At 49.0% G+C, this 27,913-nt stretch overlaps 2 protein-coding genes across 4 annotated transcripts; both read left to right on the top strand.

The window, feature by feature from the left end:
* Positions 1–884: 884 nt before the first annotated feature.
* TUT1 (terminal uridylyl transferase 1, U6 snRNA-specific) lies at positions 885–15,511 on the top strand. Of its 3 annotated transcripts, none has more exons than XM_032283114.1 (9): positions 885–1,179; positions 3,973–4,163; positions 9,063–9,378; positions 9,559–9,659; positions 11,479–11,948; positions 12,953–13,062; positions 13,227–13,337; positions 13,510–13,602; positions 14,317–15,511. In XM_032283114.1, exons 2-9 carry the CDS (start codon positions 4,149–4,151, stop codon positions 15,465–15,467), a joined length of 2,367 nt encoding a protein of 788 aa, XP_032139005.1. In that variant the 5' UTR covers positions 885–1,179; positions 3,973–4,148; the 3' UTR covers positions 15,468–15,511. The 3 variants fall into 3 exon arrangements, with proteins under 3 accessions (XP_032139005.1, XP_032139004.1, XP_032139006.1); XM_032283113.1 differs by lacking the exon at positions 885–1,179 and adding an exon at positions 1,401–1,654; XM_032283115.1 differs by lacking the exon at positions 885–1,179 and adding an exon at positions 1,408–1,516.
* Positions 15,512–16,729: 1,218 nt separating this feature from the next.
* On the top strand, positions 16,730–27,819 carry EEF1G (eukaryotic translation elongation factor 1 gamma). Its single transcript, XM_032283120.1, has 10 exons — positions 16,730–16,946; positions 18,026–18,184; positions 18,881–18,944; positions 19,099–19,241; positions 19,943–20,086; positions 22,475–22,604; positions 22,936–23,140; positions 26,961–27,133; positions 27,227–27,351; positions 27,583–27,819. The coding sequence occupies exons 1-10, from the start codon at positions 16,935–16,937 to the stop codon at positions 27,739–27,741; spliced, it is 1,314 nt and encodes a 437-aa protein (XP_032139011.1). The 5' UTR covers positions 16,730–16,934; the 3' UTR covers positions 27,742–27,819.
* Positions 27,820–27,913: the final 94 nt, after the last annotated feature.

Consider the following 27,913-nt stretch of genomic DNA (forward strand, 5'->3'; position numbering starts at 1 on the left):
AGCCTTCTGGTGGGACCCAAACTGCTCCCTAGCTCCCAGTGGTGCAGGAGACCAAGCACCATCTTGTCCCAGATTCGTTCAAAGGAGTTGAGCTTTCTGGGTGGCTGGTGGCCTCCATAGGAAAGGGGACTCGAGGTGTTTCTTCCTCTGTTTCCCACCTCTTACTCCCCTCTCCCTTTTATTTAAGGAATTCTGGAAGTTGCCAGGAGCCAGGGTAAGATGTATACCAACTTGGTGGTGGTGGTGGTGGGGTTAAAGGAGGATTCTCTCACCTAGCTGTGTGGTGTGATTTGGCAGGTGAGAATTCTACCACTGAACCACCTGAGCACGTCTGGGTGTATGTTTACAGCCTGCTTGCTGCTTCAGGAGCCTCAAGGCCAGCTTCAGCAACTGCCTTGATATCCTGATCCACTGTAGCACCATTTTCTGCCTTAAAGGTTTGGGACACTGAGATTAGATGCCTGAGAACACCTTAGGGAAGAGATTAGAAGGAACACCTTAGGGGAGAGAACAAGAAGTTCAGCCTACTGTGTGCTCCTTGGGCACTTCCTTTAGAGATGGGGAACAGCCTCAGCACTTGTGACTTGGCTCACTGTCGCCTTAAGTCCGTTTCTCTTTGCACCATTCAAAGCTGTGGGCTGATAACTACAGTAAAAGCTGCTGAGCCCATCTGATGGTCCTCTCCCCCTTGTTATGGTCCCTGTCCCTGGGGCATCCCCAGCTCCCTTAGTCCCGCACTGTCCTGAGCCTACATCTCAGCGGTGTTTGGAGGAACTAACAATTATACCTGCTGGGGCTCGACAGCATTCGTCCCCTCCAGTGTCTTCACTAGGTTACCAGCACTCGGTTTTGTCTTGTCACACTGTCGCATTGCTCCGAGGTGCGACAGTGGCTCTGGCACCTCCGGGGTACATCACGCAGCCCAATACTGCGGAAGGAATGGTCCTGGCTCCTGGGACCTCATGGAGTCCGGAAGGTGCCCGGTGGTGGCAGAGCTCCCTAACTAGCCCTAGAAGCAGTCGCAGAATACCCGTTTTGCGAGAGGACAGTGGGAGGAAAGGGAGGGAGTAACAGCCCTGAAAAGGTTGGAAGTTCAGGGACAGCCCTAGGCTCCGTGGGGCAAAGGACTGAAAGCCGCCGATCCTCCACCTTTATTCGTCGGGTAAATAAGGGTAGAGGGTACGGACGCACAAGTGTCTACTACCGGGCAAAGGAGGGGCCGCTAGATGCCACCAGGCGCCGGCCTTTGTGGCTGCTCTCATGAATATTCACGACGCTTTGGGCCAATCGACGTCTGAACAGCTTAGAGCACACCAATCGGCTTACCGCATGCAGATAAGCATCGTAACGCGCGGCTTTTCCTAAAATGGGCGGGGACTTGACGCCGGCTAGAAACGGAACCACGAGTCCCTGGAGCTTGGTTTCCGGAGGAGTTTGTCCGCGCAACTGGAAGACTTTTTGTCACTTCCTATTGGACGGGCGGAAGTTCCTTCCGAGCGCATTGAGCTTTGGAGAAGTGGGTTCAGGTCGTGGCAGAGGTGCTTGTGTATTTGTCGGTACAGGAGAGTCGCCATGGCGGCGGTGGATTCGGATGTCGAATCGCTGCCGCGTGGGGGTTTCCGCTGCTGCCTGTGCCACGTTACTACAGCCAACCGTAAGCGGTGGCTAGTGAGGGACCTGGGTGGTTGCGGGCTTTCGTCTTTTGATCCTGGCGAAAGTTAGGGTTATAGATCTTCGTTGCTGTCAAGTCGGTTGGTAGGGTCTCACCTCCGTTTTTACTCCGCAAGTCCGAGGGGATTTGGAGAGTCGAGAAAGTCCCACCACATTACACTCCTCCTCAGTATACGACATCTCCACGACGCAAGTTTCATTGTTTTATTCCTTCTTTAACCATCATCTATTGGACATATGCTCTGTGGCTGGTATTCTGCTGATCTTTAGGGTGGGGGAAGGGGGTTCAGAGATGGAGGAGCTCACCTTCTAGAGATGGAGAAAGTTTCAATGCTTTGTAGTTATGTTTGGAGAACTGTGGGACCACAGGGAATCAGTAACCAAGTCAGAGAAGCCCTACAGAGGACCTACTCAAAGGTGGGGACGGATGAAATAGGTGGCATGAATGACTAGACCATAAGGTACCAGTGAGAAAGAGACAGAAGATGGGTTTGGAAAAACAGACAAGGTTCTTGTATGATAGACAAGGAGTTCAGTGAAACCTCAACTTCCACCTTTTTTTTTTTTTTTTTTTTTTTTTTCTGAAACTGCCTCTTGCTCTGTCACCTAGGCTGCAGTGCAGTGGTGTGATCTTGGCTCACTGAAGCCTCAATCTCCCAGGCTCAAGCCATTCTGGCTAGCCTCCCAAGTAGCTGGGTCTACAGACGTGTACCACCATACCTGTCTAATTTTTTGTTTTTCTGTAGATACAGGGTTTTGCCATGTTATCTAGGCTGGTCTCCAACTCCTGGCCTCAAGTGATCTTCCCATCTTGGCCTCCCAAAGTACTGGGATTACAGGCATGAACCAAAGTGCCTGGCCCCACTTTTGAAGTCTGGAATCACAGTCTTCCCTAAACAGGGCCTACTTCCATTCTTCCTTTTCTCTGTGAATGGCACTATCACTGTTCATCCAATAAGCCAGGCCAGAAACCTAGGAGTTTTCCTTGGCCCCACATTTACTTTGACATCAAGCAGCTAACTCATAATAAAATAATAGCAATGGCTAGTTTTTTGACATTTACCATGTACCAGACTCTCCAAGTGATATATATGAATAATACCTGTGTGTTAGATGCTAGGTACTTTTATTTCCATTTTATATCTGAGGAAGTTGGTGCACAGAGAGGCTTTGTAACTTGACCAAGATTTCATACAGTTTCACAGAGCTGGGACTTGAACTAGGGCAGTGTGATTCCAGATCCTGCCCTTGACATCACTATACCATACCATGCCCAGAGATGATCCATGACGTATTCCAGGATCCTAATACATTTTGTTGTTGTTGTTGTTGTTGTTGTTTTGAGATGGAGTCTTGCTCTGTCACCAGGCTGGAGCACAGTGGCACGTTCTAGGCTCTCTGCAACCTCTGCCTCCCAGGTTCAAGCGATTCTTCTGCCTCAGCCTCCTGACTATCTGGGACTATAGGCACATGCCACCACGCCCGGCTAATTTTTGTATTTTTAGTAGAGATGGGGTTTCACCATGTTGGCCAGGATGGTCTCGATCTCTTGACCTTGTGATCCTCCTGCCTTGGCCTCCCAAAGTGCTGGGATTACAGGCGTGAGCCACCGTGCCTGGCCTGGATCCTAGTATTTTTAGTTTTTCTGTGGATGACCTGGATAAGTTACCTGTTAATTTCTTTCCAACTCTACCTAGCACAAATAGGTGGTTTAAGATATACTATCACACTGGTCTTTAAGTAAAAATTAAAAATAAAAGTAAACGAAATACTTGTGTAGCCAGTTCTCTTGGGAATCACTTAGAGAATGTACTATTTAGGCCAGGTGCGGTGGCTCATGCCTGTAATCCCAGCACTTTGGGAGGCTGAGACAGGCAGATCACTTGAGGTCGGGAGTTCAAGACCAGCCTGGCCAACATAGTGAAACCCTATCTTTACTAAAAATAGAAAAATTAGCCGGGCGAGGTGGCACGTGTCTCTAATCCCAGCTACTCAGGAGGCTGAGGCAGGAGAATTTCTTGAACCTGGTAGGCGGAAGTTGCAGTGAGCTGAGACTGTGCCACCGAACTTCAGCCTAGGCGACAGTGAGACTCTGTCTAAAAAGTAAAAATAAAAAATAAAGAGAGAATGTATTATTTAGACACATGTATAAGAGAGGAAGGTGAAAGGAGCCAGGACTTTGCTTATTCAAAGGTCAGTTTCTGTGGCTTGGAAGGATCAGAGGATTTAGGTATGCAGAGAGCAAGGGCAGACTCGCTGAAGAGTGCTTTGGGAGTTTCTGTCTCACACTTGTCTTTGCAGGACCCAGCCTTGATGCCCACTTGGGAGGCAGAAAGCACCGGCACCTGGTAGAACTACGAGCTGCGAGAAAGGCCCAGGGACTTCGAAGTGTGTTTGTCAGTGGTTTTCCCAGGGATGTGGATTCTGCCCAGCTCTCTGAGTATTTCCAAGCATTTGGACCTGTGGCCAGTATTGTCATGGATAAGGACAAGGTAAAGTGAATGGCTCTGGGGGTAAAGAATGAATCAGGGCAGGGTATGGGGGCTCACTCCTGTAATCCCAGCAGTTTGGGAGGCCAAGCAAGGTGGGCGGATCACCTGAGGTCAGGAGTTCGAGACCAGCCTGGCCAACCAACATGGTGAAATCCCGTCTCTACTAAAAATAAAAAATTAGCTGAGTGTGGTGGCATGCGCCTGTAGTCCTAGCTACTTGGGAGGCTGAGGCAGGAGAATCGCATGAACCCGGGAGGCAGAGGTTGCAATGAGCCAAGATTGTGCCACTGCACTCCCGCCTGGGTGACACAGCAAGAATCCTTCTTAAAAAAAAAAAAAAAAGAATCAGATGTGCCGTGTACCAGAGAGACAAGAGAGAGAAACCAACAGGCTGTTTGAGCTGGTTCCTAATGTGGTTTGTTCTTGATGGACATCACAGTACTTGGGCTAGTCCAGCCTTGGGAGCTTCTCACACCTCCCCCTCCTCTTGGATTTTGATTTTTACTATTGTTTTTTTGAGATGAGTCTCGCTCTGTCACCCAGGCTGGAGTGCGGTGGTGCGATCTTGGGTCCCTGCAATGTCTGCCTGTAACTGTTAACCTGTTAGCAGTTTATTAACTTCCACTGAGAGGTACTGAGGTTGTTTGGTTAGAACACCCTGTCCTATGGAGAGTGTTAGATAAACAAGTTGATGCTTTTTGCCTTGCTTCCATGTAGGCTTTGTTGGTTAGCAATTCTCCAGCCTTAGCATCACAAGCAGCTAGGATTATAGACGAGTGCCAGCACACCCAGCTAAATTTTGTATTTTTAATGGAGATGGGGTCTCACCATGTTAGCCAAACTCCTGACCTCAGGTGATCCGCATGCCTCAACCTCCCAAAGTGCTGGGATTATAGGCATGAGCCACCGTGCCCAGTTCTACCCCTTGAATTTTATCATTCCACCGGAGTTAGTCAGTCGGGGATTTTTTGTGTGTGTCATTTATCGATTCAGTAAATTGCTTTTTTTGAGATGGAGTCTCACACTGTTGCCCAGGCTGGAGTGCAACGGTGTGATCTCTGCTTCCTGCAACCTCCGCCTTCCAGGTTCAAGTGATTCTTCTGGTTCAGCTTCCTGAGTAGCTGGGATTACAGGTACCCGCCACAACACCTGGCTAATTTTTTTTATTTTTAGTAGAGACAGTGTTTTGGTATGTTGGCCAGGCTGGTCTCAAACTCCTGACCTCGTGATCCACCTACCTTGGCCTCCTAAAGTGCTGGGATTACAGGCATGAGCTACTACACCTGGCTCAGTGAATTCTTTATTTGCCAAATATTTATTCACAGCTAACTTTGTACTAGGCACGATGCTTAGGGCTGCATTCTGAGTAGTGAATGGGATAGATATGGTCCCTGCTCTCAAAGAGTCAGTAGTCTAGAGGAGAAAGTGAACAATTAAATAATTATAGTGAAAAGTTGGTGCTTAAAGCACAACATACCATTGGATCAACTCCACAAGAACCCGGTTGATAAACGAGTTACCAGTTTATTAACTTCCGCTGAGAGGTACTGGGGTTGTTTGGTTGGAACACCCTGTCCTTCGTAGAGTGTTAGATAAACAAGCTCGTGCTTTTTGCCTTGCTTCCATGTAGGCTTTGTTAGTGTCCTTTAGTCCCTTGAAAAAAGTTCACCATTGAAGTGCTGTGTTCCTTGGTCATACTGTGGTTCTGAGGCTGCACTTTTGTTATGTAGGCATGGCTTAGGTAATCCCAAATATCCCTTTGCAGCCCAGATTATCTTTTAGAATGGGGTGGAGCCTGTGTTTGTTAGGGATTGCATTCAGCAATCAAACTACAAATGGCTTAAACAATAGGAACTTAATTTTTCTCATGTAACAAGAAGTCCAGACCTGGACAGTTCAAGGCTTTGCTTTTTCCTGCTCTTGCCATTATTGGCACGTGGCTCTTACTTCATAATTGTGATACTGCCTGGCGATCCGCCCGCCTTGGCCTCTCAAAGGGCTGGGATTATAGGCATGAGCTACTACGCCTGGCTGACACGGTCTTTGAATCTGCTAATCCTGCCCTCCCTGATGCTTTCTGTGAGGTTTTGTAGAAAAATAGAAGCACAGACAAGGCCAAAGGGACACTTAATTTCTAGCTGGGGCTTTGGTTACAAGCTTGGTGTGGTAATGAAGTCTGGTAAACTGTGGTTTCTCAGAGTCAGAAGACTGGCCTGGGCAGGTCCAAGTAGCTACCTTTGTCCTGACTTCACTTTGGTTCTTTGCTGTGTTTGGCATAAGGGTGGAAGTAAGACTGGGCATGGTGGTGTGCCCTATAATCCCAGCTACTGGGGAGGCTGAGGCAGGAGGTTTGCTTGAGCTCAGGAATTCAAAGCTATAGTGAGCTATAATCACATCACTGCACTCCAGTCTTGGTGACAGAGCAAAACTCTGTCTCTTTAAAAAACAGAAGGGTGTGGCAGGGCGTGGTGGCTCATGCCTGTAATCCCAGCACTTTGGGACATCAAGGTGGGTGGATCATGAGGTCAGGAGTTTGAAATCAGCCTATCCAATGTGGTGAAATCCTGTCTCTACTAAAAATACAAAAAAATAAAAATACAAAAATAGCTGGGTGTGGTGGCACACGCCTATAATCCCAGCTACTCAGGAGGCTGAGGCAGGAGAATTGCTTGAACCCGGGAGGTGGAGGTTGCAGTGAGCTGAGATTGCCCTACTACATCCAGCCTGGGCAAGAGCAAAACTCTGTCTCAAAAAAAAAAAGAATAAAACAAACAAACACATAAAAAGTATACAGATGCGGTGGCTCATACCTGTAATCCGAGCACTTTGGGAGGCCAAGGCAGATGGATCACCTGAGGTTACTAGTTGGAGACCAGCCTGGCCAACATGGTGAAACCCCGTCTCTACTAAAGTTACAAAATATTAGCCGGGCACAGTGGCTCATGCCTGTAATTCCAGCATTTTGGGAGACCAAGGTGGGCAGATCCTGAGGTCAGGAGTTCAAGACCAGCTTGACCAACATGGTAAAATGCCGTCTCTACTAAGAATACAAAAAGTAGCTGGGTGTGGGTGGTGTATACCTGTAATCCCAGCTATTCAGGAGGCTGAGGCAGGAGATTGCTTGAACCCAAGAGATGGAGGTTGCAGTAAGCCAAGGTCACACCGCTACACCCTAGCCTAGGTGACATTGCACTTCAGCCTGGGTGACACAGCGAGACTCAGTCTCAAAAAAGAAATAAAAAAAATTAGCTGGGCATGGTGGCAGGTGCTTATAATCCCTGCTACTCAGGAGGCAGAGGCAGGAGAATCACTTGAACTTGGGAGGCAGAGGTTGCAGTGAGCTGAGATTGTGCCATTGCACTGCAGCCTCAGCAACGGAGTGAAACTCCATCTCTCAAAAAAAAAAAGTATACAATTTAGGGGTGTCTATGGTGGTTGACACCTGTAATCCCAGCCCTTTGGGAGGCTGAGGCAGGAGGATCACTTGAGATCAGGAGTTCACGACCAGCCTGGATAACATGATGAAACCCCATCTTTATTAAAAATACAGGCCGGGCGCGGTGGCTCAAGCCTGTAATCCCAGCACTTTGGGAGGCCGAGGCGGGTGGATCACGAGGTCAAGAGATCGAGACCATCCTGGTCAACATGGTGAAACCCCGTCTCTACTAAAAATACAAAAAATTAGCTGGGCATGGTGGCGCGTGCCTGTAGTCCCAGCTGCTCAGGAGGCTGAGGCAGGAGAATTGCCTGAACCCAGGAGGCGGAGGTTGCGGTGAGCCGAGATCGCGCCATTGCACTCCAGCCTGGGGAAAAAGAGCGAAACTCCGTCTCAAAAAAAAAAAAAAAAAAAAAAAAATACAAAAGTTATTTGGCTGGGCGAGGTGGCTTACGCCTGTAATCCCAGCACTGTGGGAGGTTGAGGTAGGTGGATCATGATGTCAGGTGTTCAAGACTAGCCTGACCAAGATGTTGAAACCCTGTCTATACTAAAAATACAAAAATTACCTGGGCTTGGTGGCGAGTGCCTGTAATCCCAGCTACTCGGGAGGCTGACGCAGGAGAATCGCTTGAACCCAGGAGGCAGAGGTTGCAGTGAGCCAAGATGGTACCACTGCACTCTAGCCTGAGTGACAGAGCAAAACTCCATCTCAAAAAAAAAAAAACAACAAAAATCAGCCTGGTGTAGTGATGTGCCCCTGTGATCCCAGGTACGTGGGAGTCTAAGGTAGTAGAACTGCTTGAACCCAGGAGGTAGAAGATGCAGTGTTCTGAGATCTCGCCACTGTACTCCAGCCTGGGTGACAGAGCAAGACTCCATCTCAAAAAAAAAAAAATAAATTGTACTGGCTGGGTGCAGCAGCTCACACCTGTAATTCTAGCACTTTGGGAGGCCAAGATGAGTGGATCATCTGAGGTCAGGAGTTCGAGACTAGCCTAGCCAACATGGTGAAACCCCGTTTCTACTAAAAATACAAAAATTAGCTGGGCGTGGTGGCATGCTCCTGTAATCCAGGAGAATTGCTGGAACCTGGGAGGCAGAGGTTGCCTTGAGCTGAGATCACGCCGCTGAACTCCAGCCTGGGTGACAGATTGAGACTCTGTCTCAAAAGAAAAAAAAATGTAGAGATGGGATCTGACTACGTTGCCCTGGCTGGTCTCCAACTTCTGGGCTCAAGTAGTTCTCCTGCCTCAGCCTTCCAAACTGCTGGGATTACAGGCATGAGTCACTGCACCTGGCTGAAAGTTGCTTTTCTAAATATGTCCTGTTACGAAAACAGCAAGCAAATATTTTCAATTTATGTCACAGGCCCCATTTCAAAGATTCTCATCAACTGTAGATCACGTGCTTAGATTCTTGGTTCCGAAACCATAATCTCTGCCCCTGTTGTTATTTACCAGGGAGTGTTTGCCATTGTGGAGATGGGGGACGTGCGTGCTCGAGAGGCTGTCTTGTCACAGTCCCAGCACAGCCTGGGAGGACATCGCCTGCGTGTCCGGCCACGGGAGCAGAAAGAGTTCCAGAGCCCAGCTGCCAAATCTCCCAAAGGAGCAGCCCCTGACAGTCACCAGCTGGCCAAAGCACTAGCTGAGGCCGCAGATGTGGGGGCACAAATGATAAAGCTTGTGGGGCTGAGGGAGTTGTCCGAGGCTGAGCGGCAACTTCGGAGCCTGGTGGTGGCCCTGATGCAGGAGGTCTTCACAGAGTTCTTCCCTGGTACGTTACCTCCTGCTATGTCTGAGCCCTCCCTGGCATTTTCTCCTCTCTGTCTGTATCCCTGGTCCTCTGTTGGCTAGAGGTGTTTGGTTGCTCTTCCATCTCTGTGCCCCCTTTTGTTCTTTCTCCTCCTGCTCCTCCCCAACATCTCTTGACCTTTCTTCTCTGCTTGGCACCCAGGCTGTGTGGTCCACCCTTTTGGCTCTTCCATAAACAGCTTTGATGTCCATGGCTGTGATCTTGACCTCTTCTTGGATCTGGGTGACTTGGAAGAGCCCCAGGTGAGTGAGTGCCCCAGGGAGGCAGCTGGGAAGTCAGTGAGAATGGCCATGTGAGTGTGGGCAAGTCCTTTAGCTCTCCATGCCTTAGTTACTCATCTACAATACAGAGAATAGGACCTACCTGAAAGGGTTTATTGTAACAGGAGAGATATGAACATGGATGGGTATTAGATGGGATGAAAATGAATTGACAGGGCCAGGTAAGGTAGCTCACACCTATAATCCCAGCACTTTGGGGAGGCCAAGGCAGGCAGATCACCTGAGGTCAGGAGCTCAAGACCAGCTTGGCCAACATGTAGTGAAACCCATCTCTACTAAAAAACAAAAAACAAAAAAAACAAAACAACAGCCTGCGTGCAGTGACTCACGCCTGTAATTCCAGCACTTTGGGAGGCTGAGGTGGGTGGATCACGAGGTCAGGAGTTCGAGACTAGCTAACATGGTGAAACCCCGTCTCTACTAAAAATATAAAAATTATCCAGGTGTGGTGGTGCGCACCTGTAATAACAGCTACTCAGGGGGCTGAGGCAGGAGAATTGCTTGAACCCGGGAGGTGGAGGTTACAGTGAGCTGAGATCGTGCTACTGGACTCCAACCTGAGTGACACAGTGAGACTCTATTTAAAAAAAAAAAAAAATTAGCTGGGCATGGTGGTACACACCTGTAGTCCCAGCTACTTGGGAGGTTGAGGCAGGAAAGATGGCCTGAACGTGGGAGTTGGAGGTTGCAGTGAGCTACTGCACTCTAGCCTGGGTTACAGTGGGAGACCCCATCTCAAAAAAAAAGGTAAAATAAAAATAAAAATAGACTTTATTTTATTTATTTATTTATTTATTTATTTTTTTGAGGCGGAGTTTCGCTCTTGTTACCCAGGCTGGAGTGCAATGGCGCGATCTTGGCTCACCGCAACCTCCACCTCCTGGGTTCAGGCAATTCTCCTGCCTCAGCCTCCTGAGTAGCTGGGATTACAGGCATGCGCCACCATGCCCAGCTAATTTTTTTGTATTTTTAGTAGAGACAGGGTTTCACCATGTTGACCAGGATGGTCTCGATCTCTTGACCTCGTGATCCACCCGCCTCGGCCTCCCAAAGTGCTGGGATTACAGGCGTGAGCCACCGTGCCCAGCCGACTTTATTTTTTAGAGCGGTGTTGGATTCACAGCAAAACTGAGCAGAGAGTAGAGTTTCCATATGCCTGTTCCCTCCCTGACAACAGGAGCAGTTTTTAAAAAATGTTTTATCATTCTTTTATCTTTCTACTCTCTCTCTCTCTCTCTCACACACACACACACACACACACACACACACACACACACACACACACACTCTTACTGTTTATATTTTCTGAATCATCTGAGAGAAGGTTGCATGTATCACATTCCTTTACCCCTCAATATTTCAATGTGTATTATGAACAAAGGTATTCTAGTGTGTAACCACAGTACCATTATTAAGTTGAGGAGATGTTACATTGATGCAAATGTAAACCTTTACAGATATTACAGTCATACTTTAATTTGGTCATCTGTCCAGGAAATGGACTGTTATGGTTTCTCTTTAGTCTTCTTTAGTCTGTAATGGTACCTCTGTTTTTGTCTTTCATAACAATGAAATTTTTTGCAAAGACAGACCTTTTATTTTATAAAATTGAAAAGTTATCTTAAAAAAAAAAGGTTGCTGTGAAGATTAAATGAATTCATATGTATAAAGCCCTTAGAATAGGGCTGAATAAGCTGGAAGTAATATTATCTTGGCGATAGAGATGTTCCCTGCTTAGGGGACAGGAGACGCATTTCACTCAGCTCATTTCTGTCCACAGCCAGTTCCAAAGGCTCCAGAATCTCCATCGCTGGACTCGGCCCTTGCATCCCCACTGGACCCTCAAGCCCTGGCCTGCACCCCAGCTTCACCTCCAGACTCACAGCCTCCAGCTTCCCCCCAAGATTCTGAAGCCCTGGACTTTGAAACACCTTCCTCCTCCCTGGCACCCCAAACTCCAGACTCTGCCTTGGCCTCTGAGACCCTTGCTTCTCCTCAGTCTCTGCCTCCAGCCTCACCACTGCTGGAGGACAGGGGACAGGGGGACCTGGGGAAGGCCCTGGAACTAGCAGAGGCCCCAAAGGGGGAGAAAACAGAGGGGACAGCAATGCTGGAGCTGGTGGGATCCATTCTCCGGGGCTGTGTCCCCGGAGTATACCGAGTCCAAACTGTGCCCTCTGCCCGGCGCCCTGTGGTCAAGTTCTGTCATCGGCCTTCAGGTCTCCATGGTGATGTCTCCCTCAGTAACCGGTAACCAGTACCTTTCTTTCTTTTTTTTTTTTTTTTTTGAGATGGTGTTTCACTCTTGTTGCCCAGGCTGGAGTGCAATGGTGCGATCTTGGCTCACCACAACCTCAGCCTCCCGGGTTCAAGTGATTCTCTTGCCTCAGCCTTCTGACTAGCTGGGATTAACAGGCATGTGCTACCACGCCAGGCTAATTTTGTATTTTTAGTAGAGATGGGGCTTCTCCATGTTGATCAGGCTGGTCTCAAACTCCTGACCTTAGATGATCTGCCCACCTCAGCCTCTCAAAATGCTGGGATTACAGGCGTGAGCCACCGGGCCTGGCCAGTAATTGGTACCTTTCTTTGGGGAAGGCCAGCTGAGAATTCTAGGGTGGGCCAGGAGAGTCTGGCTTGGGAAACTCCTGTACCTGCCGAGTCTCAAGTTTGTCCTTGCTTGGGACCATCCCTCTTTCTGTCCTTTATCTCCTCCTGCCTCGTTTCCATTTCAGTGTTTGTAAAGCGTGTTCCTTAGAATACTACTTTCAAGGGATATAGAAAAGAGTTCTGTGGTTGAATAAATGTGGGAAATTCCAAATTAGATGCAAAAAGTTTTCTCCATCTCCTCCCTTCTCCCCTCCTTTCTCCTTTCCTTCCTTCCTCTCTCCCTTCCTGTCTTTGTTTCTTTGCATAGTAAAGGTCCTGGGCAATCCTTTTTTTTTTTTTTTTTGAGATGAGATCTTGCTCGGTCACCCAGGCTGGAGTGCAGTGGTGTGACCAGCTCTCATGAGCAGTCTTACAATAATGTGCTCTGTGAATGTCCAGGATGGGCGTACAGGATGAAGTGTTTCCCGAACACGTTTGTCCTTTTGCACACTCTCTCACAAGCTCAGTGTTTGAGCAACATTTGGGGAAACTCTCTTTTGGCCTTATTCCAGCTGGCCCCAGTTATGCAAGTCTGGAATGAAAGCACGGGGTGTTATGTTCTGATGTCCCCAAGCCCTAACACCCTTGTCCCTGCTTCGTCCCAGGCTGGCCCTGCATAACTCCCGTTTCCTGAGTCTCTGCTCTGAGCTGGATGATCGAGTCCGGCCGCTCGTGTACACCCTCCGATGCTGGGCTCAGGGCCGGGGGCTGTCAGGTGAGAATGAATCAGGACAGGCTTGGGGCTGAGTTGGTGTCAGGACAAAGGCAGGGATTCTGGGAGAGAAGGTAGGTCCGAATGGACACCGGGGTTGAGAAAACTGACAATGAAGGGATTGGAAGCACCTCTGACCTAACCACAATTATTGCTTATTTACCTAGGGAGTGGCCCCCTTCTTAGTAACTACGCCCTGACCTTGCTGGTGATCTATTTCCTTCAGACCAGGGACCCTCCTGTGTTGCCCACTGTGTCCCAGCTCACCCAGAAAGCAGGTACTCAGCCTAGCCTCCACCCTCTCCATCTTGTTAGCTTCCTCTCTCTTCTTCATCACATTTAGACACCAAAGCAGCTCTGTGAATGAGATCTCTGCTATCACTCTCATTTCTACCCCCACCCTCAATCTCCCTGTTTCCAGACTGACTCTCACCTTTTTTACTTTCACAGGAGACGGGGAACAGGTGGAAGTCGATGGCTGGGACTGTAGTTTCCCCAGGGATGCCTCGAGACTAGAGCCCAGCACAAATGTGGAGCCCCTCAGTGAGTTTGGGGAGCCTGGTAGAGGACTAGTAGTGATGTTCATCAATAGTAGGTAACATCACACTGTGTGTCAGGCATGGTTCTCACAGAAAGCCTGTGAGATACCTGACACTATTACTGTCATTTTATGGATGAAGAAACCATGTTTTGGAGCAATTAAGTGGCTTGCCCAAGGTTACATGGCCAGCAAGAGGGAGCGGCATCTGGGAAGGACATCATGTGGGGGCAGGGAGAGAGGTTTGACCTCGTTACCTCTTGTTTTTTTGAGACGAGTCTTGCTCTGTCGCCAGGCCGGAGTGCAGCGGCATGATCTCTGCTCACTGCAACCTCTGCCTCCCATGTTCAAGCGATTCTCCTGCCTCAGCCTCCTGAGTGGCTGGGACTACAGGCGCGTGCCACCACACCCAGCTGATTTTTGTATTTTTAGTAGAGATGGGGTTTCACCATGTTGGCCAGGATGGTCTCGATCTCTTGATCTCATAATCTGCCTGCCTTGGCATCCCAAAGTGCTGGGATTACTGGCGTGAGCCACCGCGCCCGGCCTGACCTCTCGTTCATAGGGATCAGAGAAGTCTAGCTTCCTGGGACTCTGCTGATGCTGAGCCCCTTGAAAGGGACAAAGAAAGTCCTGCCAAGGAAATGGCTCGGGTGCAGGACCTGTCTCAGTTCTGGGCTCTAAATGACCGCCTTTCCCCGCTTTTCCTTCTCCTCCAGGTTCCCTGCTAGCCCAGTTCTTCTCCTGTGTCTCTTGCTGGGATCTCCGTGGCTCACTGCTGTCCCTGAGGGAGGGTCAGGCACTGCCTGTGGCAGGGGGCCTGCCCTCTAATCTCTGGGAGGGTCTGCGCCTCGGCCCCATGAATCTCCAGGACCCTTTTGACCTCAGTCACAATGTTGCAGCCAATGTGACCAGCCGGGTAGCTGGGCGCTTACAGAACTGCTGCCGAGCGGCAGCCAATTACTGCCGAAGCCTCCAGTACCAGCACCGTTCCTCCCGGGGTCGGGACTGGGGGCTGCTCCCCCTTCTGCAGCCCAGCTCCCCCAGCTCCCTGCTCTCTGCTACACCAATCCCTTTACCCCTTGCACCCTTCACCCAGCTCACTGCTGCCCTGGTGCAGGTATTCAGGGAAGCACTGGGGTGTCATATAGAACAGGGAACCAAGAGACCTCGGTCAGAAGGAGGTGGAATTGGAGAGTCCTCTCAGGGAGGGACAAACAAAAGACTGAAACTAGATGGACAGAAAAAGAGCTGTGAGGAGGGGAGAGAGGAGCAGCAGGGATGTGCAGGGGATGGTGGGGAAGATGGGGTAGAAGAGATGGTTGTAGAGGTTGGAGAGATGGTGCAGGACTGGGCCATGCAGAGCCCTGGGCAGCCAGGGGAGCTGCCCCTAATGACTGGCAATCATGGAGCCCCTGGAGAAGAGGGGCAGTCTAGGCAAGCAGCCCTGGCAGAGCAGGGGCCCAAGGGACATGAGGCAGCCCAAGGAGGATCTCAGGGCGAGGCAGGGAAGGAGATATCCCTCCCCTCCTCAGTGAGCTGGCGCTGTGCCTTGTGGCACCGAGTGTGGCAGGGGCGGCGGCGAGCCCGTAGACGCTTGCAGCAGCAAGCCAAGGAAGAAGCTGGAGGTAGTGCTGGCACAGGAGCAGGGTGGCTGGCAACTGAGGCTCAGGTCACCCAGGAGCTGAGAGGACTGAGTGGTGGCGAACAGAGGCCAGAGGCCGAACCCCTGCTGAGCTTTGTGGCATCTGTCTCCTCGGCAGATGGAATGCTCACCGTGACCCCCCTCCAGGATCCCCAAGGCCTATTCCCTGATCTCCATCATTTCTTACAGCTTTTCCTCCCTCAAGCACTTCGACATCTCAAGTAAAGACATGGCCCCTAAAGGGTAATAAAGCTGCTAGTTTCTTAATAGAGAGAGTCTCCCGTTTCATTTCCTTCTGGTCATAATCCTCCTTCCTCTACCTCAGAACTTCATGCAGCTGCTCGGCTCTGCCTTGTCGGACCTCGAACATGGGTCTCTCCCTGCTGCTTTCCACCCCAGCAGCCTGTCTTTCCTATACTTTGCACGGCTCGCGGGGAATGCAGGGGCAGCACTGTGCGTGGCACTTGGCACCCGTGCAAAGTTCTCAATGGCAGAACGGTGGGTGGCTCGAGCAGTACTGAGGAGAGGCAGGTTTGCCTCCACATTCTTCCTGCACCCTAGATTTATGGGGACAAGGACGGAGATTTGCGTTCAGGGTTTTTCATTCTCTAAACGAGGAGACTTCGTTCCGTTCTCAAATTGGGTAAGATTTCAAACCTGAACATGGGTCAAAAGCCATGAACATCAGAAGGGACAATGTCAGGTCTTCAGCGCCAGCCCCTACGTGGGGCCGAGTCCAGAGGAGCTGGGAGGGACAGGGCGCGTTCTCCCTCTTGTCCCTTCCCTGCTTTGGGCCATAGGGCCGGTGCCCTGCTCGCAATACAGCTAGTGCTCGACTTACGGTCACGATTGGGTCTGACAGACCGGTCGTAACACGATTTGGTTGTAAGCTGAATAGGCTATATGCACGCGGAGATGGCAGTGCTGCCGGAAGCTGGTCCGCACTGTCGTACGCCCAGCTGGGCAACGTTTGCGCTGCCACACGCGGAGCAGTCGTGGCTAGCGATTGTGGTCGTAAAGTCGAATGGTCGTAAGTTGCATAGGTCGTAAGTCGATCAATACCTGTAACAGCACCCTGCAGCTGTAAGGGACTGGATGTGAGCAAACCTCACTATGGCAGGCGGGTTCAGACTGGGGGCCCCACTCATCCGTTTCTGGAGGAAAAGCAGAGCAAGGACTAAACGGATTTAGCCCACCGCCACCTCCGCGCAGCAGCTGCTCCACGCTCCCGTGAGTTTCACAAAATCATGTGAGAGGCTTGGCAGAACCTACCATCAAGTCAGTCGTCCCTGGGCTGGCCAGAGGGGGACGCCCCCTGCAGCCTGGCTGCGTGCGGCTAGCAGCAGCGCCACGTAGCCGAGAACATCGGGTTCTCACAACTTCCCCGCCCTCCTCGCCGCCTACCTCCACGTCTGAACTCCGATTGGTCCGCTGCGCCTAAGGGGCGGGCCAGTTAAGAGCTCCAATGCGCAGGCGTAGGCTTTTTTTCGCTCCGGCGCGCAGGCCCCACCCCTTTCTTTTTCCAATTCAGCGCCACTGGATACCGAACTGTCGTACGTATGTCTTCTGTGTCGTCCTCGCTTTCCGGCTGCTGTTTCTCCAGGGCTCTCTCCTTTCCCCCTCCCTTCTCTCCCGGGCGGCTTACTTTGCGGCAGCGCCGAGAGCCCCACCCCCTTTCTTTGCGGAATCACCATGGCGGCTGGGGTAAGTTTGCCGGCTCTGGTGGTTCGGGTCATCCTATCCACCGCCATCCTTTGCCCGAATGGGGCCAGTCGGCGCCAGAGGAGCTCTGAGGCTGAGTGGGGAACTGATTCGGGGTCTACAGACCGTACTGCTGGGGAGCAGGGTTCCTAGGGCCTGGAGGGGAACTGAGGCTGAGGCTCTCGGAGGCCAGAGGTGGAAGGGTCTGGGGAAGAGGAGAAAAGAGATGCCGGGTCTGGGCCGTCCGAAGCCTGAAAAAGGGGTTCGGCTCTATTGCCGCCTTGAGACGTGGTATTTGGGCAGGTTGACGAACTTCTGTGACCGGTTTGTGGAGTAACAGCGGGGTCAGGGTGAAGAGGAGGGTCTTTGTAGGTAGGTCCGGCTGGCATAGTTAAAGGTCGTCTCTCAGGGAGGTTTGGAAGCGAGAGAAGTCTTCGGACAGTGCAGTCAGACCAATTGGACTCTGCTGGCCAGCTTAATAGAGAAGACAACGCCAGAGAACTCGTTGCGGGACAGGACCGGAGGGATGGTATGCACGACCAGGAAAGAAAGGCTTTTGAGGGAGAGGAGCTGATTTAAGAAGACAGCGTGCCATCCCCTATTTCTGGCCATTCTGAGGGGAACTAGAAATCTCTCGGTCGTTGTGCATGCCTTAGGGACAAGGCGATGCTTTTGGAGCGGTGAGCAGCTGAGCAGTAGAGTAGGCAGGCGCTCGGAAATGTCAATGAATGAAACAAGGGCTCCGGGAAGGGAGGGACTATGTTTGTGGGCATGTGGAGTCTGATGGAGCTAAAAGTTCTGGATTTCTTGGAGATAGATTTGAGGGGAAGAGAATGCTTCTAGAGGTGTCCTTAGGGAAGGTCAAATCTGTCAACAAGCTTTATCTAGCAGTTGGTGTGTAGTTCTGCTGTTGGTATTTCCTAGGATTCTGATTACATACAGTACTAATGGACTTGGTTCACCAGAGGAAGTAAAGGGGTGAGTTGAACACGGGGATATTCAGGAAAGGCATCCTGGGGAGTGGCATTTAGGACTGGGACCCTTCTACTCTTGTTGATTTTGTCCCTGTCTTTCTCCCATAGACCCTGTACACGTATCCTGAAAACTGGAGGGCCTTCAAGGCCCTCATCGCTGCTCAGTACAGCGGGGCTCAGGTCCGCGTGCTCTCCGCACCACCCCACTTCCACTTTGGCCAAACCAACCGCACCCCTGAATTTCTCCGTAAATTTCCTGCCGGCAAGGTGAGTTGGGAGACGGGGAGCATCCTTCGGTTCTGAGAAACCAAGGAACCTTGGGATTCTGTCACTCTGGAGATGGTCCCTATCTCTAAAAGGGAGCTTCCCATGTTGTTTTCTTTAACATTTCAGTGATTTTATTTTGAGATAAATGTAGATTCACATGTAGTTGTAAAAGAAAAAAAAATACAGAGCTATTCTATTCTATGACTTTATAAAATTCATGGGTTTACTTTGTGGGAAAGAGAATGAGTTTTGACTAAGCATTTTCAGTGCAAATAGATATTTGTTATGAGCAGGATTCTTACCCCAAAGGTTTATAGAGATAGGTAAAAAACCATGCTAAGAATGGAGGAGATCAAGTGCTGTGTGGACCTGGCTCACACACACTAATACAGACATTGATGCAGGAGTTGCTTTTGGCCTTCTGCTTGTTTGATCCAGCTATTTGATACAAATATCCTGTAATATTCAAATCTGTTGGGCTTCCTGGTTAACATATTGTGAATTCAGATTGCAAAGGATGCCAAGTTGTGGAAGTGTTTATTTATGGTTCCTGAGTTTCAGATAGTATCGAGAGTGTGGATAGTGAGGATCATCAGCCTTATATAAACATTTTTATCCAAAGCAATTCGATTCCTGGTACTGGTAAGTGAGACATTTTGTGTGTTTTACCTTATCTTCTCACTGCTTTGTCCCCAGGTTCCAGCATTTGAGGGTGACGACGGATTCTGTGTGTTTGAGAGCAATGCCATTGCCTACTATGGTAATTTGCAGGGGTATATGGGAGTGGGAGAATTTGGAGGTGAGGGTGTAGAGAGGATGAGGGTGAGCTGGGGTGGAGATAAAGGAATTCTCCAGGACCTGGACTGGTGTTGGCATGCCCCCAAATTTCTGACCTTTGTGTTCTGCCTCTGCAGTGAGCAATGAGGAGCTGCGGGGAAGTACTCCAGAGGCAGCAGCCCAGGTGGTGCAGTGGGTGAGCTTTGCTGATAGCGACATAGTACCCCCAGCCAGTACCTGGGTGTTCCCCACCTTGGGCATCATGCACCACAACAAACAGGTGAGCCTTGGAACTTTGGGAGAAACCAGGGGCAGGGGTGGCATCAGCTCTTGGGTGTTGGGAATAAGAAATAAAATAGGTTGAAAAACGGAAATGCCAAGGATAGGTGGGCAATGAGAAGACATCGTTTCTGGGGTACAGGTTTGAAGCAGTAGGCAGTTAGTGGAGGAAGCATCTGTCATGAGTGGTCAGAAGAGGAGTTGCTCCTGTGAAGAGATGATACCAAATGGTAAGAGGGTGGCTGGACCGGAGGACCTTCGTTTGTGATGCTTTTAGAATGATCCTAGAATCTGCCTCCATTGGAAGAGGGTGAGGGTGAGCTCGGACTTCTAGGTGAAATAGCTTTCAGCTGGGTGTGGTGGCTCACACCTGTAATCCCAGCACTTTGGGGGGCCAAGGTCAGGAGGCTGTCCTGGCTAACGTGGTGAAAGCTTGTCTCTACTAAAAATGCAGAAAATTAGCTGGGTGTGGTGGCACACACCTGTAGTCCCAGCTACTTGGGAGGATGAGGCAGGAGAATTGCTTGAACCTGGGAGTCAGAGGGTACAGTGAGCCGAGATCACCCCACTGCATTCCAGCCTGGGCAATAAGAACGAAACTCCGTCTAAAAAAAAAAAAAAGCTTTCTTAGTTCTATTAATGGGGGAGGTTAGGGAAAGGGATTGGTACCCACTGATTAGTTCTATCATATTAAATCTCTAGGCCACTGAGAATGCAAAGGAGGAAGTGAGGCGAATCCTGGGGCTGCTGGATGCTCACTTGAAGACGAGGACTTTTCTGGTGGGCGAACGAGTGACATTGGCTGACATCACAGTTGTCTGCACTTTGTTGTGGCTTTATAAACAGGTGAAGTTTATGGGAATTCATTTGGCAGGTGGGGATTAGAAACAAAGTGACAAGATATCTAGGTTACCCTGTATTCTGCTGAGGACTTGCAAAACAGCTAGAGCCAGGTGTAGTGGTTCACACCTGTAATCCCAGCAATTTGGGAGGCCGAGGTGGGTGGATCACCTGAGGTCAGGAGTTTGAGACCAGCCTGGCCAACATAGTGAAACCCCATCTCTACTAAAAATACGAAAATTAGCTGAGCACGGTAGTGGGTGCCTGTAATGCCAGCTACTTGGGAGGCTGAGGCAGGAGAACCACTTGAACCTGGGAGGTGGAAGTTGCAGTGAGCCCACATCTAGCCACCATACCCCAGCGTTGGTGACAGAGTAGGAGTCCATCTCAAAAAAAAAAAATCTGGAGGCAGATTCAGGTTCAAGCCTTGGCTTCATTGTTTACCCGTGTAGGTAAGGGGTTACATGTGGGTGAATTCCTTTAGTCCCTTTTTTTTCGATCTATAAAATAAGGGTAGTGATAGTCACTGTCAAGGTTATTGGGTCAAAAAAGAATGACAAGTCACTGGTTTCCAAATAGCAGCTCTTGGACTCCTGCTGGTCCAGAATAGTAATGTGATCATAGCAAAGAAAAAACTCTTACGGCATGCCAGACCCTGTGCCAGGGGCCTCATGGGAATCATCTTAGTGGGTCTAGTAAGTGGTGGAGTAGAATTTGAACCCAAGTACTGGAACCAGTACTCTGCTATGTTCTGTTTCCATGACAAGATTTTGTTTTCCTCCTCTGATCTTTGCAAACTAAAAAATGAAAATTGTTCTACATGAAGCTGTTTATTCTTATTTTTGTTTTCAAAGTGGAATTTCACTTGTTACCCAGGCTGGAGTGCAGTGGTGCGATCTGGACTCACCGAAACCTCCACCTCCCAAGTTCAAGTGATCTCCTGCCTCAGCCTCCCGAGTAGCTGGGATTACAGGCATGCGCCACTACGCCTGGCTAATTTTGTATTTTTAGTGAGACAGGGTTTCTCCATGTTTGTCAGGCTGGTCTCAAACTCCTGACCTCTCAGATGGTCTTCCCGCCTTGGCCTCCCAAAGTGTTGGCATTATAGGCCTAAGCCACCATGCCTGCCCTTTTCTTCTTATTTTTCTTTGACCATGGCTAACATACCTGAAACTAAGTTTAATTTGAAGGACTGTCCGTTATTCTAAATGAGTTTGAATGTTCTTTACTTTCTGAAGTTTGATGGGTGTGTGTGTGTATGTGTGTAGTGCGTAGTATGGCCAATGTAGATAGTAAATATCTATAGTGTTTAAATTTTATTTGTTTGGCGAAATAAGCAGTTGATAGCCCTTTGTGGGTTCCAACCTTTTTTTTTTTTTTTTTTTTTTTTTTGAGTTTCATTGACGTGAAATTTAAAAGATTGGAAACAGTAGATCTGAAATAGTTTTGTAAAGGAGCAGGACAATTATTTCTGCTGAGTAGATTGATAGCAAATGGAGGATGAACCTAAGCATCCAGTCCATTAAACTGGACTGCACTGCAAAAAAAAAAAAAAAAAAAAAAAAGATTAGAAAAATAAATGGAGACTGGGTGTGGTGGCTCACGCCTGTAATCCCTGCACTTTGGGAAGCTAGGGTGGGAGGATTGCTTGAGCATAGGAGTTCAGGATCAGCCTGGTCAACACAGTGAGACCCCGTGTCTATTAGAAATTTTTTATCGTGCCACTGCGTTTCAGCCTGGGTGACAGAGCAAGACTCCGTCCCAAAAAAATTTTTCTGAAGAGGCCAGGCACAGTGGTCACACCTGTAATCCCAGCCCTTTGGGAGGCCAAGGTGGGTGGATCACTTGAGGTCAGAGTTCGAGAACAGCTTGGCCAACAGGATGAAACCCGTCTCTACTAAAAATACAAAAATTGACCAGGTGCAGTGGCTCATGCTTGTAATCCCAGCATTTAAGGAGGGTGAGGTGGGCTGATAACTTGAGGTCAGGAGTTCGAGACCAGCCTGGCCAACATGGTGAAACCACGTCTCTACTGTCTACTAAAAGCACAAAATTAGCTGGGCATGGTAGAGGGCGCCTATAGTCCCAGCTACTTGGATATTTGGAAGGCTAAGGCAGGAGAATCACTTGAACCCAGGAGGTGAACCACAATGCCACTGCGCTCCAGCCTGGGTGACAGAGGGAGCTAGACTTTGTCTCAAAAAAAAAAAAAAAAAAAAAAAAAGAAAAGAAATGGGACATAATCCAGGGAAGGATGATGTTGTATGACGCTGTTTTCTGTAATGTTTGTAGAGAAGGTGAGTACTGGGACTTAGGTAGAGAAAGGGCTCTCGCCCTGGACAGAACTCTTAGAGTCTTTCAACTGACTTTGTTTCCACCTTTGTGTCCTGTCAGGTCCTAGAGCCTTCTTTCCGCCAGGCCTTTCCCAATACCAACCGCTGGTTCCTCACCTGCATTAACCAGCCCCAGTTCCGGGCTGTCTTGGGGGAAGTGAAACTGTGTGAGAAGATGGCCCAGTTTGATGGTGAGTCTGAGGAGATCAGGAGGCACATGGCCAGGATCAGGGTCTGGTTTGCTCTCCATCAACCCCTTGATTTCCTGTCTTGCTTATGTGCAGTACACTCACCCTGACTAATTTGTATTACTATATAGAGTTGCAACATAAAGTATTTGTTGCTGAGGTTGTGTTCTTGCTCGAGGACATACAGCGAACTGATGGGCAGTTCTGGAGCCTAGATTCCTTACGTGTCCCATTCGTCAATATTCCTCTATTACCCTGCTTGCTCTGCATGGTTTTGGAGAGATGTGGAAAGAGGCAGGACATTCATTCAGTTTCCTCCCTTCCTCTGCACCAGCTAAAAAGTTTGCAGAGAGCCAACCTAAAAGGGACACACCACGGAAAGAGAAGGGTTCACGGGAAGAGAAGCAGAAGCCCCAGGCTGAGCGGAAGGAGGAGAAAAAGGCAGCTGTCCCTGCTCCCGAGGAGGAGATGGATGAATGTGAGCAGGCGCTGGCTGCTGAGCCCAAGGCCAAAGACCCCTTTGCTCACCTGCCCAAGAGGTAAGGATATTGAGAGTGGAGGGTGTGGGACTGAAGGCCTGTTCTCACCTCTGTATGTCCCCCCTCACACACAGCTAGAACCAGGATTTTAGGTTGTTCTTATAAAGTTAAAAGTATTTTTAAGTTGCAAATAAAGCAGCTTTCTGGGCTGATCATCAAGAATTGGGCAAATTTTGAATGTGGAGAGCAAGTTCCAAGTACAGCTAGTATTGGGGAAGATTGGAACTACCATTCCAACAAAGACAGGAGCAGATTTTGATGTAGTCGTAAATTGGTTTTGAGCAAGCTCATTCAACCATTTGAGGGCTCTGAGAACAAATACAGGGGGAGGTGTGGGGAAGAAGGTGCAGAGAGCCTTGCCTTGTTCTGCACGGCTGGCCGTGCTGAACTAGGGGATACCAGAGCAGAGTCGTTTGAGTTTTTTTGTTTTCTGTTTTGCTGAATCAGACTGTACAAAAATTGCTCACTAAGAAAAAGGATGCAGATTGTAGCTAAGTAGTGTCTGCGTAGTTTATCGTTTCCACAACTGGGGAGAGTTAAGTCCCTAAGTAGAAGAAAGTAGGTGTTCTCTGTATCCTTTAACTTTTTCAGTTAAAGATAGGGGTTCTTGGAAGAAATAATATAATAAAGACGAGATTTTTGGCGTGAAGAAAGTAGGACACTAAGTGCTTGCCCAGTTCTCTGGTATGGAGTCTTTCTTCCATCACTGCTCCAAGTCATTTTATTGAGAGTTCAAGCAGTAGGAGACATACATATTCTGTGATCACTTTGCTTTGGAACTGCTCTTTCTCTGCACTTTTTCTTCCTACTCACTCTGTAATTTCCAGAGCCATCCATCTTTTCACTGCCTGCTTTGGTAGGGTTTGCATTTGACCCTCCCCCATTTTGTAATGGTTTTGATCCAGGGTGAACCAGCCTAAAGGAGCACCCACTGGTAGGGATACAATAGCTATGCATAGAGTTGTGAATTACAAGCATTGCACTAATGGATGGGAGCAACTTGGGATGTAGCTGAAAGTTCTTACTCCCACGTACTTTGTACAAGACCAGGAAGGCTCCATCCAGATGCAGTCGCTCTTTAAAGGTGTATTTTTTGAACTAGTGATTTGCCTTGAATATAGCACATGCAGGTCAAGAGTGAGCAGGATTTTTGGTGTGTGTAAATAGGTCATGATGACTAACCCAAATTACATATTCTGTTGTAACTTAGACGTTGTTAATTATTAGCTAGAGATTTTCATTTATAGTAGGTCAGTACCCTGGGCAGAAAATGAATCAGGCAGTAGTAAACTTAATATCTATATTTAATAAACTACATTTTCTTAGTGTCTGTTTGTTGGGTTACCATGATGCTCTACAGGGCTGCCAGAAATGCTTTCCCCAAGCTTTTTTTTTTTTTTTTTGAGACAGGGTTATACTCTTGTTCAGTCTGGAGTGAAGTAGCATGATCACGGCTCACCACAGTCTTAACAACCTGGGCTCAGGTGATCCTCAGCCTCCGGAGTAGCTGGGACTAAGGCACACACCACCACACGCAGTTAATTTATTATTATTTGTAGAGACTAGTTCTCACTATGTGGCCCAGGCTGGTCACAAACACCCGGGCTCAAGCGATCTTGCTGTGGCCTGTCAAAGTGCCAGAATTACAGGTGTGAAGCACTGTACCTGGCTCCCCCAGCATTTTTAATGTCATAAAAGTGGTATCCTAAAAGGCCAAGACTATCAGTATCCAGATTTTAATTCTCGTTCTTTTAAGACCCAGCTAGGTCAAGTGTGGTGGCTCACGCTACTTGGCAGGCTGGGGTGAGAGGATCACTTGGGCCCAGCAAGTTGAGGCTGCAGTGAGCCATGATTGTGCCACTGCACTTGGGTGACTGAGTGAGACCCTGTTAACAAAAAGAATAAAGCTCGAACTGCTCAGGAGGGTGTGAAAAAATTCCCCACCCCACTTTGGTGTGGTTGAGGTTTTAAGACTCCTCAGGTGAGGTCTCTTAGGCTTTTGGAAAGGAACCTGGGTCCTAGGGTTAGAGGACAGATTATCTGCTTTGCTGGAGTGTAATCTTGGCCAGGTCATTCTACTTGGTCTCATTTGTAAAGAGAAGGGAGGGTCAAGGTAACAGTTCATAACTCATGGGTTTGTTAAAGGGATTGAGTGAAATAATGGGATACTCATGACAATATTTATGCTATAAACAATAGAACCAACTAAACTTGATTCAGTTTAATATTCCATGTTTAATAGATTTGTGGCACGGTTCTGCATTAGAAGATTGTTTGGCCATTAAAACGTTTGCAAATAATTCTTTTCTTGAGGTAGGGTCTTGCTATGTTTCTTAGTCCTGTCTCCAACTCCTGATCTCAAGTGATCCTTCTGCGTCAGCCTCCTGAGTAGCTGGGACTGCTAGTGCAAAGAATTATTTTGTTTTTTTGACAAGGTCTTGCTCTGTCTCCCAAGCTGGAGTGCAGAGGTGCAATCTCAGCTCACTGCAACGTCTGCCTCCTGGACTCAAGCAGTTCTGCCTCAGCCTCCTGAGTAGCTGGGATTACACGTGTGGGCCACCGTGCCCAGCCCCCAGCTAATTTTTAAATTATCATTTTTATTTTTTTTTTGAGACAGAGTCTTGCTCTGTTGCCAGGTTGGAGTGCAGTGGCGCAATCTCGACTCACTGTAACCTCCACCTTCTGGATTCAAGTGATTCTTCCCCCTCAGCCTCCCAGGTAGCTGGGACTACAGGCACGCCCGGCAAAACTGCATATGTCATGGCCGCATCTTTGGAAAATCAATGGCTATAGGAAAATACATAAAAAGATTATCCTGTTCATTGGCATTATAGTTGATTTTCCTGAATCAGCATGTTTTTATTTATTTATTGAGAGACAGAGTCTCGCTCCATTGCCCAGGCTGCAGTGCAGTGGTGCGATCTCTGCTCACTGCAACCTCTGCCTCCTGGGTTCAAGCACTTCTCTCTCAGCCTCCTCAGTAGCTGGGACTACAGGCATCTGCGACCACGCCAAGCTAATTTTTGTATTTTTAGTAGATATGGGGTTTCACCTTGTTGGTCAGGTTGGTCTCAAACTCCTGACCTCAAGTGATCCATCCATCTTGGCCTCCCAAAGTACTGGGATTATAGGTGTGAGGGTGCTGGCCGGTGTATACGTTTATAATTGGAAAGGAAGAAAATAGAGCACCGACCATGGAGGGAGGGCCTCTGCTGTATTGATGCTGCCGTTCTTGGCTCAGGGTGCCAGACTGCATCCAAGATAACCTGAACCTAAGGGTTTTCCAGCATCAGAAAACCTCAGAAAAGACCAAACGTCGGAAAGCCTCTTTATAGGCAGAGAGGGACTAAAGGACATGGGTGTAAGATTTGGGGTGGAGGCCCATAGAGAATGTTCACTGCTTACATTCCTGTTACAGCTTGTGTAACCTGAAGAGGCCTGTATGGTGGGGGGGAAGAGACTTGGGTGAGTCAGTGACTGAGTGGTTGTTGGAAAACTGCCTGGGGAGGGGCTGAACAGGGAGAAAAAGTCCTCACTGTCTCCACCTGGGGGCAGCAGTTAGCCATGCCCTTCCTGGGGCAGGTCTCCTGAGCCCCTCTTGGAGTTCCACCCTCCACATGCCTTGCATACTTATGCAGAGGAGTGTCCTAGGCCCCTGTTCAAAACCCTCAGAGCTCTCTTCCCTCATAAGGTCATACACATCTCCCAGCACAGTGACCACTGTATTAATTAGTAAATTTTAAGTGAAAGCACCCCTCACTTCTCTTAGCCTGGCAACCCTCCTCCTTACTGACCTCCTGTGCGTTCTTCCTCCTCTTAGTACCTTTGTGTTGGATGAATTTAAGCGCAAGTACTCCAATGAGGACACACTGTCTGTGGCACTGCCATATTTCTGGGAACATTTTGATAAGGACGGCTGGTCCCTGTGGTACTCAGAGTATCGCTTCCCTGAAGAACTCACTCAGACATTCATGAGCTGCAATCTCATCACTGGTAAGAAGACAGTGGGTCTGAGATGAGGAAGGAGAACAAGGTGTAGTGAGTGCTGTGATTCCAAAGGCTGAATGTTCTCCCTTGCCCCTTCAGGAATGTTCCAGCGACTGGACAAGCTGAGGAAGAATGCCTTCGCCAGTGTCATCCTCTTTGGAACCAACAATAGCAGCTCCATTTCTGGAGTCTGGGTCTTCCGAGGCCAGGAGCTTGCCTTTCCGGTGAGGACGGTGGAGGAGAGGAGTCTCTTTAGGGTGGGGCAAGGATATAGGAAACAGTGTTTTATTTCTGAGCCGATGGACGTTGGGGAGAGTTCAGGAATGCTTATAGGAAGGAGCAGTTCACGTTCACAGGAGACCTGGGGTCTGATGACAAGTGTTTGAGCTGGAAGTAACACAGGTGTGGGGGGTGGTATCTTATAACTTGACCACATGCTGGCTTTTTATCCCCAGCTGAGTCCAGATTGGCAGGTGGACTACGAGTCGTACACATGGCGGAAACTGGATCCTGGCAGCGAGGAGGCCCAGACGCTGGTTCGAGAGTACTTCTCCTGGGAGGGAGCCTTCCAGCATGTGGGCAAAGCCGTCAATCAGGGCAAGATCTTCAAGTGAACATCTCTTGCCATCGCCTCGCTGCCTGCACCTGCCCTTCAGGGAGATGGGGGTCATTAAAGGAAACTGAACATTGAACCCTCTCCTGTCCTGCCTCCTTTGTGAGTGGTGGCTTCTTCCCTGGGAGTAGATATATTGAAGTAGGGCATTTTCTGTGTCTGCAGTACCTCGA

The sequence above is a fragment of the Sapajus apella genome, unplaced genomic scaffold (genome assembly GCF_009761245.1).
Source record: "Sapajus apella isolate SASKATOON/1434 unplaced genomic scaffold, GSC_monkey_1.0 scaffold14, whole genome shotgun sequence".
In the NCBI taxonomy this organism is placed as follows: domain Eukaryota; kingdom Metazoa; phylum Chordata; class Mammalia; order Primates; family Cebidae; genus Sapajus; species Sapajus apella.